This window comes from Meleagris gallopavo, chromosome 5, assembly GCF_905368555.1.
Source record: "Meleagris gallopavo chromosome 5, MGAL_WU_HG_1.1, whole genome shotgun sequence".
NCBI classification, from domain to species: Eukaryota; Metazoa; Chordata; class Aves; order Galliformes; family Phasianidae; genus Meleagris; species Meleagris gallopavo.
The window spans coordinates 32,557,305-32,576,510 of NC_139408.1; the positions used below are offsets into that span (position 1 = coordinate 32,557,305).

Consider the following 19,206-nt stretch of genomic DNA (forward strand, 5'->3'; position numbering starts at 1 on the left):
CCTGTACTTCTAATAGCAAGTCTAACAAATTCTCTAAATTCAAGGTCTCATTTCCTGGCCAAAAAGCTACTAGTCTCTGATGAAATAAATTAAGGACAACTACAGAGGACAGTCAATTAATAAACATACAGTATCACAGTATTTGAGAAAGATACTGACTGCTACAGGATAAAACCAACAAGAAAAAGGAATAAAAAGACACATCAGCTTTTGTATCTATTGCGAATCATATAGCTTTCAACAAAATTGAAAAAAGTGAGAAAAACAATCACAAGAGAAGTCGAACATCACTAAATACAGCATTCACTTGTGTTGACCCCAGCCATCCTTATTTCGTTCTTTATGATGCAAAAACAGGTGTACGAATAACTTTAAGATAGATTATTTCAAATCTATCAAGTTGTTTTATACACTTCTTACATAAGAGAAAGGCACAGCACTTTCTCACAAACCACAGTCATTTACCATGCACAAGTTGATTCACTTATTAACATAAAGAAGCCCTTTTAAACAGAAGAAATCAGCACAAAACTTCTATTCAGATTTTTTCTGAATCTGTCACATGAGAAAATGCCAAATTTACACTGGCCAAATTAGATATGGAATAACCTCAAGATTACATGTAGTTACATTTTCAGTTTCAGCTTCTTTTTAAATGTAAAATGTACTAAAGAACTGCAGTCTAACAAGCTAACTTTTTTTTTTTAATTCTCTTCCAGTAACTAGGCAACTGACAACTGTCCAACTGAGAATTATCTCTCTGAACAGCTGGCAATCAACACTAGAGTGGTTTTTTTGTTGGTGGTGGTTTGTTTTTTTTTGTTGTTGTTTTTATGGCTGTGCTTTTTATTTTCCCTTAGTAGAAAGATCAGTAATGACAGCTTCTTTACAAAACTACACAGCTCTGAAGAATCCACCTCTGAAACCTCTACTTTTTAGTCACCTCCCCATTTCCATTATCTCAGTAGTTGCTCTTATTAGTAAATGTTTACAACAGAATATGAAAACCTTAGATTTATACGTATGAAGTCTTTATTTTGAGAATGTCATCACTTCAAAAAAAAAAGAAATATCAAGAATAAAAATGGAATTTATTTATTCATCTATGACAGCCTCCTTCAAGAACCATGACAACAGACAGTTTCCCCAACCCTAGCAGTTTAATGAAACTCAAAAGTGAACTTATAATTAATAAGTTTCTATAGTTACTTCTTCATTCAATGCATTTGAAACGTTTTTAGGAGTCACAATGAGATAATTTTCAAAAGGGAACATGAACTAAGTACAGCAAGATGATCTCACATAATTCATGGATGTTTAAAAAAAGACATTCAAACACAAAACATCTCTAACAATTCACTTTGTGAAAATATCACAGAAGCATACATCATATATTCTGCATGAGGAAGAGGAAGGAAACTCCTCCTTTCATATTCTCCAAATATTTAGAACACTACTGATCAGAAATCTGTTTTAAAAACAACACAGCTCCTCTATTGTTAAAGGCAGTAAAACCTTATCTCCACTTAATTATGTTTTTATTAAGCTCTGCTCTTAATATGATCTAAGTACACATATGACTTCATATTCCAATAAATTAAAAAACAGTGACCGAGCTCAAACTCACTCAAGCATCAAGTTCAGATCAGGCAAGATCCTGTTGCAAGATAAACAACGTGATGCAATGTAACATAATTTTGTGCATGTGTGTGTGTGAGTGAGAGACTTGAAGGGGGCGGGGGTGAGGGCTGAGAGAAAGCAAGAGGGAATGCAAGCGCGTCAGCATTCGCAATGGAAAAAATACATATGTCCACAGGAGTTCTCAAGTCCAGCACTTGCTATAATTTAGAATGGAGAAACAGAAAACAATGAGAGCTTAATGCAACAAAAATACTGACGCTGCTTTATATTGTTCAAAATACAACCATAAATCAGAACAGGTCACCAAAAGGGCCACTTTCTCTATGAAGCTCACTTTATCAGTATTCATGCAGAATGGCTATGTCAGTATTTAAATTTTGGACCAAAACTTAGCAGTCAATACATACACTATACTTCTCTGCAAAAGTTACCAGCATTACTTTAAAAGTAGGGCCTATTTTTTGCCAGTCTAATTTTGTTTCTTCTAATCCAGTGGGACAGGACTGAAAGAATCAGGGATAAGCACAAACTTAAACTACAGAAGTTCAGACAATCGGAAAGTCAGCTGGTAACCTGAAAAGAGAAGAATAAGTTTTGCACTCAAAAAGATAAGACTCTGGTCAAAATGGATTTATGTACTGCTTCCTATTTTGTGAACTAGGACGTTCAGTTAAAAGCTAGGTTTTTTTTCCTTCAATGTCTTACAATTAGAGCTGCCATATGATTCTTCAGTAATTATGTCATTTTTTTGATACACAAAAATAATTCTAACAGAAATCAGTCTGCATACTGAAGTCCTACATCACAAAAAGAAAGAACACTATTAGATCATAGAAACTACTCATGACTTCCATATTATAACCAACTTCCTCCTTTCCAAACAACAACTTAGTCAGACTGTGCTAAAACTTTTTGGAAAAATGAGAAGTTTCACAGTGAGTAAACATTTCATACTCAAATGCACATTGAACGCATTCTGAGTCACACACATAGTATTACAGGCTAAGTAACCAGAATAATCGCGTAGAAACATTATACAAAAAATAAATTGTATCTTTATATTAGCTATTCCACAAGGTTCCCTTTCCCTAATGCTATATGAGTCTGAGGGTCTGGAATAAACCCAAAAGTTATCAGCTTACAGAATGTCAGGATCTCTGAAAATTCCACAGGCTCGTGGTCAAGTGCAAACAGAAAGACCAATAAGAGATAGCCCCATTGGAGTCCATTTCTCAGATCCATTCCACACCTTAACCAGCTTCCTTAAAACACTCACTTTCTACATAATCTGGCTGCAAATCCAAAGCAGAAAGTATGAAGCCAAACTGGAACTTCATTTGCACTTTTTACAGTTAAACAGTTTAAGCCTCTCTTTCCTAGTTGTCTATACTATTACTACTACTGATATTAAGAGAATGTATTTGTCGCAAAAATTTTTACTGGTGTCTACTTAGCTACTTTTTTAAAGGTTTATCTGCTACTCCTGATATATCTTTATGATTTGCAACACAAGATAATATGTAATTCTGATTTAATCAAAAAACAGAAGAACTCTGCTGGAGTACTAAACAAAAGATCTAATCTTTGGAGCATCCTTTCCAACTGAGTGTAAATAAACTGTAGTAAAATGAAAAGGCTTGTAATTTGGATTTTAAATATACTTCATAAACACCAATTTTCTGTAACGTCCTTGCATATCTCATGCTACCTCATGTATAATGCAGAAAATCTATTTCATTTTCATCTATTGACAGCGAATTTAATTTACTATTGCAGCTCTTTACGCAGATTATGCTATTAATTCTGCAATCAAGCTCTTTTGAATCTTTTTATTTCTTCCTAGAATTTCCACAATTCTACATTGATTCCCCACCTCCCCCACTCTACCACACCTTTCAAAGTAATTATTATTATTTTTTTTTTTTTTAACTTTCTGAAAAGGCAATGAAAAATTTTAAAAACTGGAAAAAAAAAAAAACACCAATAGTATCAGCTTATAAACTGTATGTTTCAACAGAAGAAAACAACCTGCATTACTTTAACCTTGGACTTGTAGGAATTACAAATCTCATTCAACAAGGAGATATACAACAGGTGCATTAAAATGTCCATAACAAAACTCATCATCATAAAAAGACCACAGTATCTCCATTAACAAGAAATTACCCACTTCTTCATACAGAATTCAGAAGACAGGGAAAATAAATGCTAATATGTTAGTGTCCTATTTACACCCATACCAATTGCCTTCATTGTTTTAGAGAATTCATCTTGTCAAACTAGACCACATGAAAAGTAGCTCTTATTTCTCCAAAGAAAATACGGTAACATCTAATCAATTCTAAATCACCAGATTATCATCAAAACAGAATAAAAACACCAAAACCAGTATCACTTACGTTATCTGCATCAATTTATAACAACTCCCCCAGATGACATTCAAATACAGAATGCTAATTTGTTGAACTTAAGGAAAAAAAAATTATTCAATTGCAGAAACTAAAATGTTTTATACTGTTATGCAAGACCTCCTCTTCAGAACTTTTAAAAGAAGAAATATTAAATAAGGTATTTATTTCTTATCGTACACTAATATTGAAAACTTGCTTCTTGTGTGCAGATACAATTTATGAGAAATACTTGCTCTTTAACTGTTGAGTGTTTCCCTTTTATAGTAGAGTTTTCTTCCACCACCGTGGTAAACATAATATAAAGAATATCTAAAGAGCAGCGCCTGTCCTCTTTACTTCACTCCAGAGCCAGTGAACAAAGCAATGAGGCATAAAGAAGGTACATAATGGATTTAAAGTAAATGGCCCATTCTTTAAGAGGAGGCCTCTCAATTTTACTCATTCTAGCTTAATTGTCATTGCAATGTCTGAAAGCTTCAAACGAACAATTATTTTTACGCCAGCTGTCAAGTTAGTTCTTTAAAGCTAATTTTTTTTTTTAACTAGCAAAAAAGCAAACAGAAAATATTTTTTCAGCAACACTAAAAACATTTTTAGACATATGTAAAGCAGTTAGATTGCTAGATGATAATCTATCCACTTCATTCCATACATCAAGTAAGATGGAACATCATATTCACTGTTACACTTTGTTGCATGCTTTTTAAATAAACGTTTCACGCTGCACTAGATGCTTACGCGCCAACACATGAAACATACTGACACATTTATACAACCTATGGGATTTAAACATAGATAATCAGCTAATTTTCGCACCTACCTGGGTAAAAATCTTTGGATTTAGACAGCTTGATGGTGGCCCCAGTCTCTTTCTGCAACTGAACAATTGTCTGTCCTCCCTTCCCAATTATAGATCCAGCAGCATAACTAGGTATGAGGACCTTTAGAAAATATTGGCCATCCTCTGAAAAATTGAGATATGCATGGTTAATATGACTTACAAACTTTGATCTCTCCCCCCCAGACCCACAAATGATGTTATATCTTTAGCCTCATCCAGTAATGCATGCATGTATATCTAACCAGTTGCGTCATTCGCAAGACGTTTGGTCTATGTCTCTGACATTTCAAAATACGCACTTTTGTTTCAAGCAAAATAAAGAATCCATATACATTTCTTAATTCTGTAAAAGAATAAAATTTTAACTTTATTTCAAATGTGGAATTTTTTCAGCTTTTCTGCTGGTAACCATAGCATACAGAAATGACTAGACCCCTTTAAAAAAAAAAAAAAATGAAGCTCTGCACAAAAACGTGCCTCGTCACAACTACAACCTTGCTTGAAAATACTGCAAAAGAAGTGCCAAAACTAAGAAGGAATGAATTGCAAATTCTGATGGGCTATTTGTTTGTCATTAGCAAACACATGAGAATAGCAATTAGCTATTGCATGCATTCTTCTTAAGTGAGAAAAACGACTACTTGCTACCAAATAACCCACCCAAAATGTGGGGTTTTATTCCAAGCATCTTAGCTACTGCCAAGAAAACAACTCAACATGGTGCGGATGGAATCACTTGCCTAAGTAATCCTGGTGTATTCCTTTAGCAGTTCTTAAGGGACAATGATCTCTTTTAAGCTCATTAATTAAAGGACATTAAGAATCTTTCCCAGTTACTCAAAAGCCTAAGTCACATATTGTAAATACACTTAAAAGGTGATGAGATAGACAATGCGAGTCCTCTACTCCCTACTAGCATTAAAGCATACAACCAGAACCGTAAAAAATACATATGCAATGAATGGAAAAAAAAAAAAATCCAATCTGATCCAGCAACTGATTAATTATCAGTGTTCTCATCCCAAGTCAGCGACACTGAAGTCTGACAACCTTCTGTAACCAGCTCTGAAAAAGTACAGGACAATAAAGGTTGGTTGATTCCCCAGACTTAGGCTCTCAGTGATTAAAAAGATGTCCCATTGGCTGTAGCATCAAGATTTCTACCATGGAATCTATTTTACAAAGTGACTGTTGGGTTTTCCCTCCCCCCCTTTAAGCAAGAGGAGCGATCCGAGTTCACCTCACTTTCCCCATTCAAACCTACAAGCGCCTTAAGTGCTTGCGTGTGACAATAGTGCCCATCCATATTCATCCAGTCGGCTGCACGATGCACTATATATAGCCAGCCTGCTGTCTTAATATCGGGCAAATAAATTCACCTCTGCCTCGGTGCATTGTTATGACGACTCTGGTGCAAACGAGCGGAGGAGACGCCGGTCCCGTTATAACTCATCTCCCCCGGGTAGGGCGGGCTGATAGCTCCCGAGTCCCCGCGGCAGAGCCGGCTCCCCCCGCATCAGCCAGCCCTCGCCCCCCGCAGCCAAACAACACCGTGCACAGGCTGACAATAGCACCGAGGCCAAGGCAGAGGGAAACGCAGGGCAAGGCTGAAACGCAACTTGTGACCCGAAGGATGCAAAGGGAAGAGAGTGCGTTTGTCTCCTTCCAGCCGGCTGCCATTGATCGGAGCCAATTGTGCGGAGGGTGCGGGGGGAGCCCCGCACGCCTGCCTCCCCGCCGCCGGGTCGCGGCCGCGTAGCCCCTGCGTGGGCATTAAATCAAAAGCCCGGTGGATGCCGAAAAGCGACGCCATTTTGATGAATGATAACGTTAGAGAAATGGGAATGCTTGGGGGGGCGAGGGGGAGGCAGGCAGGTAGGGAAGGAAGGGGAGAGGTGGGTGGGTCGGGCGGGGGGAGGCGGCAGAGGAGATACCCACCGCCCGTGTTGGTCCTCTTGGTGCTGCCCGCTTCGGGGGGGGCTTCCAGCGGTCTTTTCCGGGAGTCCGGCGGGTCCAGGTCTATGGGAACCCCGGTGTGGGTCCCGTTCTGCTGGATGGGAGCTGCCGCCATCATGTTTGCTGCTGCTCGGAGGAGAATTGTCTCTTCCCTTCGGTGTTGGGGGGGCAGGGAGGGAAGGGGGAGGAGGAGGAGGAGGAAGGAAGAGGAAGGGAAAGGGGGAGGAGGAAGAGGAGAAGGAGGAGGGGAGGGGGCTCGTCCCGTTCTCTTGTCCTTTTCGAAAATGTAGAACTAGGCTCGGGGTTGCCGAGGATGCTGCGCGCCTTGTTTATCTGGCAGCCGGGGGGAGGGAAGGAGAGGGAAGGAGGGAGGGAAGCGGGCAGGACTGGGCTGGAGGAGCAGCTGCAGTGCAGTGTCAGGAGGAGATGAGGAGCGGGGAGACGGGAGCGAGGGGGCGAGAGAGGGGAAAGAAGCGGGAGAGGGGAGGAGGGGGAAGTGAAAAGAGTGAGACGGGAGGAGGAGAGGAGAGGAGAGGAGGGGAGAGAGTGGGAGAGGAGAGGAGCGAGAACGAGTGAGACGGAGGAGAACGGGCGGGAGGGGGCAGCGGCGGGAGGAGGAGGGAGCGGTGTAAATGGTGGGCGAGTGAGCGAGGGGGAGATGATTCACACCGCCTCCGAGCCCCTCCGGTCCCTGCCTGCCCTAACGCTGCGGCGCGGCCGCCCGCTGCTCCCGGGCCCTCATGCTCTCCTCGGCTGACGGGCTGGGCACAGGGCTGAAGCGGGGGGGCTCCGTGTCCGCCCAGCACCACCGCCGGACGCTCCGGCACCTGGCGGGCTCGGCTGAGCAGGGTCCGGCCGCAAGCAGGGGCCCACCGACCTCGGCTACACCGCAGAAGTCCCTGAGGCAGGAGAGGTTAGAGCCGGGGAAGGGGGTTCCAGACTGAGGGGCAACTGGGGGATAGGGGGGGGATTTGGGAGGGGGGCTTCTTGGGGGAGCTTACAGAAGAAGGTGGGATCTCCCTTTAAGACGGGCGGGAGATCTGGCCAATGGGAACAAAAGAGAGCGAGGCTGGGATTGAGCGGCGCGGCCAATCATGGGTCGTGCACGGCAGAGCCGCTGGGGGGGAAGGCGGGGGCGGTTTAACCTCTGCGGCGGCTCGAGGGGTGGGGGTTGGCGGTGGGAGGGCGTGTGGGGGGCCGCTCCCGCCCCAGGAGGGTCCGCGCAGTGGTGCCGCGTCACCTGGGTTACGCGCAGAGCTTCGCAGGCCCGCGGCTGCGAGGAAAGACGGCTGCGGCTGCAGAGGAGGCGCTGGATAGCGGGGCCGTGACTGAACGGGGCCAGCCGCGCCTCCTCCATCGGTGCCGAGCGGGGTTGGCACTTCTGCCGGCAGCTGGGCGAGGGCCGATCCCGCGGGTTCATAGGAAAAATAATAAAGAGATTATTTCTGTGCGGTGACAGCTGGGCTAAGCCCGAGCTGCGTGACACAGCGCAGCATTTCTAACATAAATATTTAATGGAAACGCAAAGATGTTTCACTGCAGCCAGGGGTATTTCCGTTTGCAAATATCAGAGTATTCAGGTTGAAGCTTAAAAGGGTTGCGAGGTGCCGAGAACGTGAAGGTGGGAGGGATTGCCCGTGTGCTAGAAAAGCATTTCTGCTCCGCTCTGTACTGTTTAATCCACTCATTAGCTTTGAAAAAAATTGGCAGAGTAATATAATCATAACTGCCGTGGTCAGCACCAGAGCATCAGTTTTAGCAACGTGCCTTTACTGCGTTAAACCATGTTGTGTGCTAAATTCATACTGCTGCGTGTGTGTACGGAATGGCCGCTGACTCGGTTTCTTGTCCAATGCAGGCTGAAAACCTGGCTGGCTGTGGATGAAATCCAACTTCCATTCTGAGCTCCCTGGGAGATCCAGCCTTAGTGTTAGTAATCACTTACCACTAATGCAGCCAAAACAATTTTTAGAGCTTAAAATACAGATTTCATACATAATACATAGTACAGCACATCGTCTTGCAAGTACTTATAAATTATGAGCCAGATATCTAATATACTATTGGGTATTAAAGCATGGATATTTTAGTATCTGAACAGACTCATGCCCAAAAGTATTCACAAATTAAAGACCCAATCCAGCATTGTAAATTGGAAACTTTCAATGGCTTCTCTGGGAATTGTGTCCCTGGAATGCAGTATCTAGCCTCACAGCTGGATGAAACAGATGCAGCACATTCAGTAACAAGTTGATAGCATGTACAGTCAGAAAAAATATTGTGTAAAAATGGAACATTGTAATCATTTTATACACTTTGTATCTAAGATATTCTGACTCATGGTTGCTTCATTTACTGACTGAAATAAAATTTTTGGCTTCTGTTACCTTTGCGGTTGCTCACACAATTACGGTACAGCAAGCTGAGGACTCTTCTGGCTCTTTCATTTTCTTTACTAAGTTCCAGTTGAAGAATTTTAATTAGTATTTGAGCCAGAAAGAAAACTGCGTGGCTTAAAAACCTCGGGTCCAGTTTGAACGGTCATCAGTCCTAAGCAGCCTCTTTTTATTTGTAAACTGAGCAAATGGCTTACAGAAAATTTAGAAGGCAAAAATAAAAAACATTGATGTTCAAGTGAAGCCATTTTTAGTCAATTTCCGCAGTGGATCTGTAATTTATAACACTGGTCCCTTTATCTATCTGAATGTGCCCCATTCATCTGTGGTGACATTGAATCAAACAATTCTCTTGTTTTAAGACCACATCTGCTTTACTGTGCCCCCTGCACCAATTTTAATTATGTGGCAGATCTGATTGGATTCAGCACCTGCAAGTATTCCCTTTGGGAATTCCAATTAGCTTATAAAACATTTAGTTGATTGCATTCTTTAAATAAAAGTATTGTTTCATCCTAACAATAGGACTATTAACGCGTAGAATGAAAAAGGGTTTTAACGTGATAAGCAGCGTGTGTTTTTTGTGTATATGTCTTCCATAAGCTTAGAGGAAAATGGTAATCCTAAAACCTAATTTCTCCAGGCTCAGCAGATGTCTGTCCTGTGTTAGTCTCTTTCTTCACGAACAGCTGTCTCACAAGTGCCTCCCCTTGTCCCTACAGAATGTCTTTTGTTTATTAATTTCTTGACATGTTATCTCCTGGTCCCACTAAGACAAGCTTTTAAAAAATCTTTTTTGGTACCTGTAAGTAGCATCTTTATAGTTGAATAGGTTTTGAAGAATTTAGCTAAAGCTATAGAACTAGCCTCTCAGCTATTTTCTTAGTAGGATTTCTACTCAACTAAGCAAATGGCTGCATATAATTGACATTTTAAGTTATAATTAACAGTTGCAACAACAATTTAATATGAGCAAAATTGTTAGTTATTACAGATATGCTTCAGAATATGCTTCTGAAAGCACCGTCTGTGAAAGCCGGTAACCTGTCTGGAGCCGGGATCTTGAGGTCTCGGAGCGTATGGCAGAAAGTGCAGCCCTCTAGCGGCAGAGGTCACGGGTAGTTTTTGCAAGCTGTAATTTTATCACGGGTGAGGCGTAACGAATAGTTTTTAGCAAAAAAACATGCAAACTACCCAGGACACAGCCTTGTGGTGCTATCAGCCTCCTGTATTTCTGATGGTCTGAAGCACCTGTGGAAATAGTGTAGGCCTGTTGTACAGCTTTGTTCCCACTCTGCCATTATTTCTGTGGAAGAAGGACCAATGGAAAAAATTTAAAATGTCTGTTATCAGCAGAATTTCCCTTTTTTCTCTAATCTGCTTCCCTGCTATTCTTTTCCAGCCAGTTCCAGACTGGCATATCTACCCAGTTGTTCTTCAAGCTGTTCCTTTTCCTGTTTCTTTCAGTTATCTCCTTCCAGTTAATATGTTCTGTAACTTCAGAAAGAATTAGTTCAGTGATAGTATGGAATGCAAGTTCAGTTTGCCAGCCTTATTTCTAAGAACACTCTTGTCTGTTAGAGTTGTAAATGGTCTCTCTCACAGGCATGAAAGCCGTCTTCATAAATGACAGGGATTAGGAAGAGGCATAAACCAAAGTAATGAAGTATATATGTTAACACGTAGAAGTCCACAGAGTAATTTACATCGATTACCTCAATAAACACCTCCTAACCTGATAAGGTTCACTGAGCATCAAAATATATGAATCAAATGGGGGTCTATTTCATGTTTTAGTGGTTCAGTGACTACCTTTGGAACCAGACTCAACTCTGTTTCTTGTAGAGGTGATGGATACCTCTTCTAGCTAATAGAATTGAATAGGCTTGGTTTTCCTCTTATAGGAAATATGACAGAACCCAGTAATCTTTAGATGAAAAATGATATCTCTTAAACATCCCGAGTAGGTAAAAGAAAACAAGTTCTGTTTTTATTCACAATAAAACTGGTTTTACTGGGAGTTCTTCATTATTAAACAATTGCTCTGGCAATTGATGTCTGGCAAACCTTTGCTCCACAAAAACTACAGTTACTTGAAAACTGAAAATATAACTTACTCTTTCAAGCCTTTAACATCTGCCTTCTGTTTATGATTTTTTTTTTCTGCAGTAGTCATTCTTGATTAAACTATCCAAGTGTTCTTTGTTTGAATACTTCATGAATTGTTCGTCACTAAATATTTTTAAATCTCATTGGAACTTCTAAATTGCATCATTGTTAATCTTAGGAAAATCATACCCAGATTTAAGGAAGGAAGCTTTCTCATTTAGAAAGACAGAAGCCTGATTATCCATTTACCAGTATTTACATCCCCTGTATTTTTCACACGTGTATTGGATGCACAGTACGAGCAACAGTTAAATCATTTCATATTGTAGATGGTTACTGTGTGGTAGCTCTCTTTGCTTGCTTTCTTTGTGGACGGTGACTTCACAGTGGTAATAATTTGACCATACCATTTATCATCATATGAGTATATTAACCAAAATTCTCTGCTTAGAAGTGGAAGAAGAGAGTGAGTATAGAAAATCAATGGTCATTTCTGCTGTCTTAGCAAAGGGATCTCCTGCTTCCTCCTACTCTACAGTGTTCATCAAAATTCTTAATTCCTACAAACGTAGATCTGTTTTATAAACTATTCCTGTGTTTCTTCTATTTTGAGGTTACCTAATAACATGCCCTGATGTCAGTGTGAAAAATAAGGTAACCTTGGAACAGGATCACTTTTTGTCTCCTCCAAGGAATTGACTAGGATAATGGTACAATCCATAAAATTCCAGTGGCTAGAGAATTTTCCCAACAAGTCATCTCCACAGTGACTTTGCTGTACAGTACAGTACAGTAAGACCTTTTATTTCTTAGAATGAAAGAAACTGAAGACTCAATATCAGCTTTTTTTCAAGAGTTGTATTCTTCTTTCCTGTTTACTCATTTATTTTTTAAATACTGAAATAATTAAATCAGAGATTAAAACAGACACAAGGCAGGAGTGATTCAGTTGTAATGAAATAATGTTGTAACCTAGTGGGTGAGAAATAACAGCAGCGTATGTCAGTTTACAGTGGTGCTGACTGCATACATGTTAGCACTGTATTACAAAAGAATGTCAGTGAAACAGCACAGCCAGCTATCACTCCAGGTTCTTAAAGATGTACTCATCTAAGTGCTGTATGGTGAATAGGGTACTGCTAAGGGAATCAGTATATCTGTTTTTAATTTCTGCTGTTATAACTGATACTGCAGTATCACTATTTTATGCCTCATTTTGCCCACATTCCACTGTCGTACTTACTTGAAATTTTGACGTTTTAGGGTGGAGGAAAGATGAAAAAGAAACATGAATGGAGAAGTCAGTTTCTTGGATCTTGTTGTGAAGCCTGGTCCTCTGCATTACTATACCATTTCCTGTGAACCGAAAGAAGTGAAATAATGTGGTAACCCTTACGTAGTTATAAGGGCATCTCTACTGGAGCTATGTCATGTTCTCAAAGATAGTGATGCAGTCTTGGTTGTTCACATGAAATAAAACTAGTGAAAACAGGTCATAACTTCTAATATAGTCTAATGACACAGGACCTTTTTTGAAGCCTTGAATTTTGCTATAGTCCTGTTGACAGTGAGAGTTATTTTAGCAAATGAAAAGAATGGAAAGGGAGGAAGTAAACATTCCACAGGAGACAAAGGAGAAACAAGAATGATACGATGGAAACAAAGGTACTGATTTTTCTGTTTTAATCGTGATTAGCAAAATTTGAGTTGTGACCATCATTTTGCTCGCTTCAAAAATGTATACTATTTCAGACCATTAAAAGAGCAAACTCTTCTGTGTTAACAACCAAGAAAAATACATTTTTATCAGTATAATTTGTAATCAACTTTCCAAATCATAAGCTATTCTGGCAAAAGTAATCTTTTTTGTGAGTAGAATATTAGCATAGCAGAAGGATTTTTGCCAATGGAAAAGTAATTAAAGTCACATCCATAACATCATTGCAATAGCAAAAGTTCCTAATAAAGATTTGGACATCTTTAATAATATTTTAAAAGACTTAATGTGTAAAAATGCATGTACCAGTTGACTAAAAATTAATTTTCAGCACAGAGAGATTTTAGGCAGTTATTACCTTCAAGAATACAAGGTTATGCTGGGAACTTCAGTTGATTCTTCCCTGTGGGTTAGCAAATACCTTAGAGTTTGCTCTTAAATTATTTTGCTACACCAACGTAAGTTGATTATTCTACTGCTTTATAGCTCTGTCTACTTGAAAATAATTATTTCAAAATAACCGTGGATTGGAAATTCTAGTAGAGGAAAGACATAAAACTTAGGATAAATTGGCCAAAGCGATTTGGTGCATATCTCACTGTTTGCCATAAAAACATACATCTGTGCTAGGGGCACACGAAGGCTATCTGGTCTGAGTAAAATGTAGGGATTAGACATAATGCTGCCTATTTGAGACAAAGTGCAGTGAGGTTAGAACAGATAGTCAAGCAGTAGTACAAATCTATCTAAGTTACCATTTTGAGACAAAAGGAGGTAGTGGCAAATTATTAATTACTTTGGGGTTTATTCATCTTACCATCCTGTTGCAAAATATAAATGATTTTAATTTATAATTCATGAAGACCAATATAGTGAAATTCTATTTGTTTGTAATTGGATGCATGACTTTAAATCCAAAAAACATAGAACAACTGATATGCTATAAAAAAGCATATGTCTATCTACCTTGCTGAATTGATGATACGTATCTATTTATTTCAAAGGATGACAGTAACATTGCTTCAGTATTGCAGATTTAAGCCTCCAAATCTCATCCAAGCTTACTATAAATCAATAGAAATCTTCCTTTTTTTTTTGTATATGTGAGCTCTTAAGTGTTTTTCAGATAAGCTGTATATTATTTAAAATGTTCCACATACATATATCATTTGTAGAAAAGTTTTTTTTTTCTGGGTTTTTTTTTTTTTTTTTTTTTCCTTATCTTGAGAACCCTCCAGGCTGACAATAGAAATCCACAAACCTACTGGATGCAAACAGTTCTGTTGACTTCAAGGGCTTTATGTCACTTAATATGAAATACTTGGGGGAAAAATAAGTAGAGAAAGGGAAGAAATTATATAAAAGATAGTAAGATAAACTGTAAGGCTTTCATGCCATAAGAGAAAGTATCTTTATATTCTAGTGATGGACAATTTTAATTATTTTGCATAGATATATTTTTATATAGAGAGAGATATATAAAGTCTCTAGGAATATATAATTTATCATTTCTAATAAATTAAATATAAAGAACAGCCAGTATATAATTAAAGACATGCATTCCAATAATTCAAAATACAAGTTAAGGTGAAAATCTTTACGTAGCTATTGTGTATATTGATAAAAAAAAAAAGATACAAACATGATGTTATAGAAAGTTGTATGTAATATATGTATGCGTACATATATTTAAAAAAAAAAAAAAAGTGTGATTGTTGTTTTTCCTCTCAATTTTCTATGGAGTATTTTGTTTCTTGTATTTCAGCCAAGTAGGAACATTTCCTGTTTCAAAACTTCTAAATATTTGTTTTCTTCTTTTTATTCTTATTTTAATTTAGAGGTTTAAGCGGTTTCAATTGGAACAAAGAAATTCATATGTTGAAACAGTATAAATAAAATTACTGCAGAAGTGATTCATTGTAAGTGAGATGAATGTCCATACAAAGTACAAATGAGAAAACACAGAAATAGGATCATTGTGTGTATTAGCAACAGTGCTTATAGATTCATCATGGCTCACAACAAAGGTATTTATAAGTGGATCTCCCGCCTCTGTCACATGCTGTCATTGCTTTGAATTGACTGCTGTTAAATGTCTGTAATCCCAAGCCTTAGGATCTTGTCCTACATGTTTACCCCACTTGGTATGCCTGTGAGTATTTAAAATGAAAATGAACTCTAAACTTTATATGTGTTAATAACAAAGGATTTTAATCCCTTAAAACCCATATTTATGATTTTTTTACTATAGTTTATAAAATACATGTTCAATCTGATAGCTTACATTTGCCAGTTTTGCCAGTTAAGGTTGGTTACTGCCTACAATTTTTTTACCTTGTTAGGATGTCATGGCAATGAAATTAAGGAAGATGTTCATGGAGGAAGAGAAGCATAGAATAACAGCAGCCACTGGGCACATTTTTAATAGAAAGTGTTGACAGCTTTTGTAGCTGTAACTTACTTGTCATATAGAAAACACAATAATATTTTATGGTATAGAAGGGTGATGACAGATACAGATACACTACAACTACTACTTGCGTGTTTATGTTGAGATGTTGAGAAGTCCATTAAAACTATCATATCCCATCCCACCTCAAAGGTCATTGTTCAAATCATATAATGGTTTGTGTTGAAAGGGACCTTAAAGATCAGATAGATCCAAGTCTCCTGCCATAGGCAGGGATATCTTCTGTAGATCAGGCTAACCAAAGCCCTATCCAGCAGGGTTATGAACACTTCCAGGGATGAGGCATCCACATTCATCTCTGGGCAACCTGTTCCAAGGCCTCACCATCCTCTTAATAAATAATTTGTTCCCATGGTCTAATCTAAATCTACCCTCTTTTATTTTAAAGCCATCATTCCTTGTCTTTTTGCTCCCTGATAAAGGGTATCTCCCTGTCTTTCCTGTTGGCCTCCTTTAAGGACTGGAAGGCCATCAAAAGGACTCCCAACAGTCTTCTCTAATCTAAACAATCCCTACTCTTAGCCTGTTTTCATAGAAATGCTCCAGCCTTCTTCTGAGTCTTCTGGACTCATTTTAACAGGGTTGTTTTTTGCACAGAGCCAGAGCTGAATGCCATAGTTCAGGCACAAACTCTACAAAAGGTCAGCAGAGGGGAAGAATCATCTCCATTGACCTGCTGATCGCTATTCATTTGATGTAGCCCAGGAAGCAATTGGCTTTCTTTGCTGCAGGCATATATTGCCTACTCATTTTGAATTTTTCATCCAACACCAGTAAGTCCTTCTCCACAGGGCTGTTCTCAATCCATTCATCACCCAGCCTTTATACATGCTTGGGATTGCCCTGACTTGTTGAACTTTATGAGGTTAGCACAGGCTCAGTTCTCAAACCTCTAAAGGTCCTCCTAGATGGCCTCACTTCCCTCCAGTGTGAGTCACACCAGATCTTTGCAAACTTGCTGAGAGTGCACTCCATCCTACTGTCCATGTCACTGACAGAGATATTAAATAATACTGATCCTAATACCAACACTTAAAGGGCCAAACAGATCTGTAGCTGGTCTCCACAAAGATAATCAAGCTGCTGACTCTAACTCTTTGAGTGGGACCCTATCCACCAAGCAGACTACCTGTTAAATCCACATCTCTATAGTTTGGAGACAAGGATATTATGTAGGACAGTGTCAAATGCTTTACACAAGTCCTGGTAGATTACATCAGTTTGTTTTCCCTTATCCACTAGTGCTGTAACCCTGTCACATAAGGCCACCAAATTTGTCAGACATTATTTGCCTTTAGTGAAGCCATGGTGGCACACTCTCCATTCTTCAGATGCCATAGCATAGTTTCCAGGATCTGCCTGTATTTCCTGCCTAATTAACTGTTCAGCCCAAAAAATATTTTTTCTTGCCCAATGAATTTACTGTGCTTTTTGACTACTTACTATTTTAGGAAGATGTGACAATGGGTAGTACTAAACTATTGCATGTGTTAAGGAAAGCACAAATAACATAGTGATGCTTGAAAACGAGTATGTTAAAACTTTATCAAATGCTAGTATCTAACTGTAGTACTAAAAGTGTAAGCAGTAAACACAGGTAGTGCAGCCAAATTCAAATAAATTATTTTGTATCAGAATTGGAAAGATTTGGTTCAGTTATACAAATCCTCATTCACTTTATAGATATATGTTGTTATATTCAACACCTTTTTCCCCCAAAACAATCAAAACACCAAAATGTTTTCTTCTGCTTTTCCACAACTTTTTATACAGAAGATTTCTTCTACTAAAATATAATTTTGATGGTTTTAGGAAATATTTATACCTCAAATGCTTGTATATATGTCTTGTATGAATGGAAAGATTATCATAATTATCTTTTGGACTGCATGGGTGTATTATTCATTATTACATCATTATACTGTGGAGGAACTGGGTTGTAATATACATGTCCAAAGATTATGCATCAGTTAAAAATCGTTAAAATAAATTTATCTCTTTATTACATTTGTAACATTAATGAAAAAAAAAAAATTGTCAGCTTTCCAGGAACATTTTTTTAATTTAGAACCTCTAAGATTTCATAGGAAAATATATCATGTAATCAAACAGAAATGCTTGGAATTATAGATTCTGCAACACCATATTATATTCTGTGGAAGTCACTTATGGAAAAAAAAAAACAAACCTATTCTCATAGTATTCAGCTTCATCTTAATAAAACACATGATGACAGCAGGCACTAGTTGAATTTAAGTTTGAATTACATTTTATTGTGATTGTGTTTTCGGCATTCAGTTTAATGAAATAATATTCTTTGTGAATCCTGACATTTGAAAACAAAGCTGAAGATTGTAATTAATTTATTAAATTAAACAGTTCTCCTTTGTATAGTGTATTACACTGTTTTCCTTAAAAGATCTTAAATTACTGGAATTTCATTTTAATTTGAAAGCCTTTATAATAAAAGAAAAATGATTATCTATTACAAAACAAGTATATATACATCTATGTACATACATGCATTTTTGTATATATGTGAACAGAAATAAGGCAGATTCTCATTAATGATGTACGTTCATCTCAATGATTTGTGTTTTATATGTATATTTATGTGCTTTTATATGTATATTTATGCATGTATTCATATACAAAATCTTGCAGCAATGTTGAGCCCTCTAGTGGTAAGAAAATTCTCAGTTAGGAAGGCTTTCTCAAATTTTATCTCTCTTAAATGGCAGGTGTCCAAACTCAACAACGCTATTATACCATCATAGATGTTCAGAATGACTTCCCATAGTCAAGACGGGTCTGTATTTATTTGAAAATACAGTTCTTCTAAAAGAAGAGTACTTATGATACACTAATGATAGTTTGTAATATCTGTTTCAGAAAAACCACAACAACACGTGAATACTGTCAAACTAATTCTGTCAAGTAAGTATCTTCACTCTCAACATCAAATTATGTACTTCCACAGGTAAGTACCAAATGGTACAGAATAAAAGTCTGCTTTTCAAATTGAAATGAATGTTTACCTAATTTGGCCTTTCCACACCAAAATAAAAGATTTTATTCTTCAGTGACCATGAACATTGTTTCAACCAGATTATTTTGTGTCACTTCTACATACTACATACTAATTACCATTTTTCTAATAGCTTTTTGTCTAGTTTAACTTTAGATGTTAAAAATAATGGGAGGATCTAAAGAAATGTAGAGTCTTCATTCTTAATGATTTTAGTAATGTGGAGGCTTTTGAGCCATTCAGATTCTTATAAGTGATTATCAAGCATAACTTCTTAGGAATATTACAGCTTTCTTTCTCCATGTGATGCATCTATTTGGTTCCCTTTGTTAAAATATGAACATCTTATAACACTCAAGATATATATAACATACAAACAACAACATCAGCTGTACAAATAAGAAACTGTGGTGTGGAGGGGCAGGATCCGCAAGTGGATTTTCTCATCTAATCTAGTATGTAATGAGTGAACTTTAAGAATGTGAACTTTCATTCGAATTGTGCTTACAAGCAAAAAAGTCTGCAAAATTGCCAATGCATATAGAGAATTAGATACCTGTTAGAAGTTCATGTAGTACTTCAGTTTTTGCTTTGGCAATGATTCAGTCCATTCAAGAAAAGCCAAAGCCCTGCAAGG

The 19,206-nt window shown here is 38.1% G+C and overlaps 1 protein-coding gene and 1 long non-coding RNA gene across 4 annotated transcripts in view; one reads left to right on the forward strand and one right to left on the reverse strand.

The window, feature by feature from the left end:
- The window catches only part of NOVA1 (NOVA alternative splicing regulator 1), a 130,296-nt gene extending 122,929 nt beyond the window's left edge, over positions 1-7,367 (reverse strand). The window contains exons 1-2 of the mRNA XM_085225141.1: positions 6,832-7,367; positions 4,873-5,016 (exon numbers count right to left, since the gene is read on the reverse strand). Of these exons, the coding sequence (XP_085081267.1) occupies positions 4,873-5,016; positions 6,832-6,967 (280 nt within the window). The 5' untranslated portion in view covers positions 6,968-7,367. The remainder of the gene's footprint in view (positions 1-4,872; positions 5,017-6,831) is intronic.
- Positions 7,368-7,623: 256 nt separating this feature from the next.
- Positions 7,624-19,206, forward strand: part of LOC116216676 (uncharacterized) — a 92,406-nt gene continuing 80,823 nt past the window's right edge. For 2 of the 3 annotated variants that reach the window (XR_014883611.1, XR_014883612.1), the window contains exons 1-3: positions 7,624-7,762; positions 8,708-18,350; positions 18,434-18,478. This is a non-coding gene — a long non-coding RNA (uncharacterized LOC116216676). The remainder of the gene's footprint in view (positions 7,763-8,707; positions 18,351-18,433; positions 18,479-19,206) is intronic. The other variant, XR_014883613.1, reaches the window with a different exon arrangement.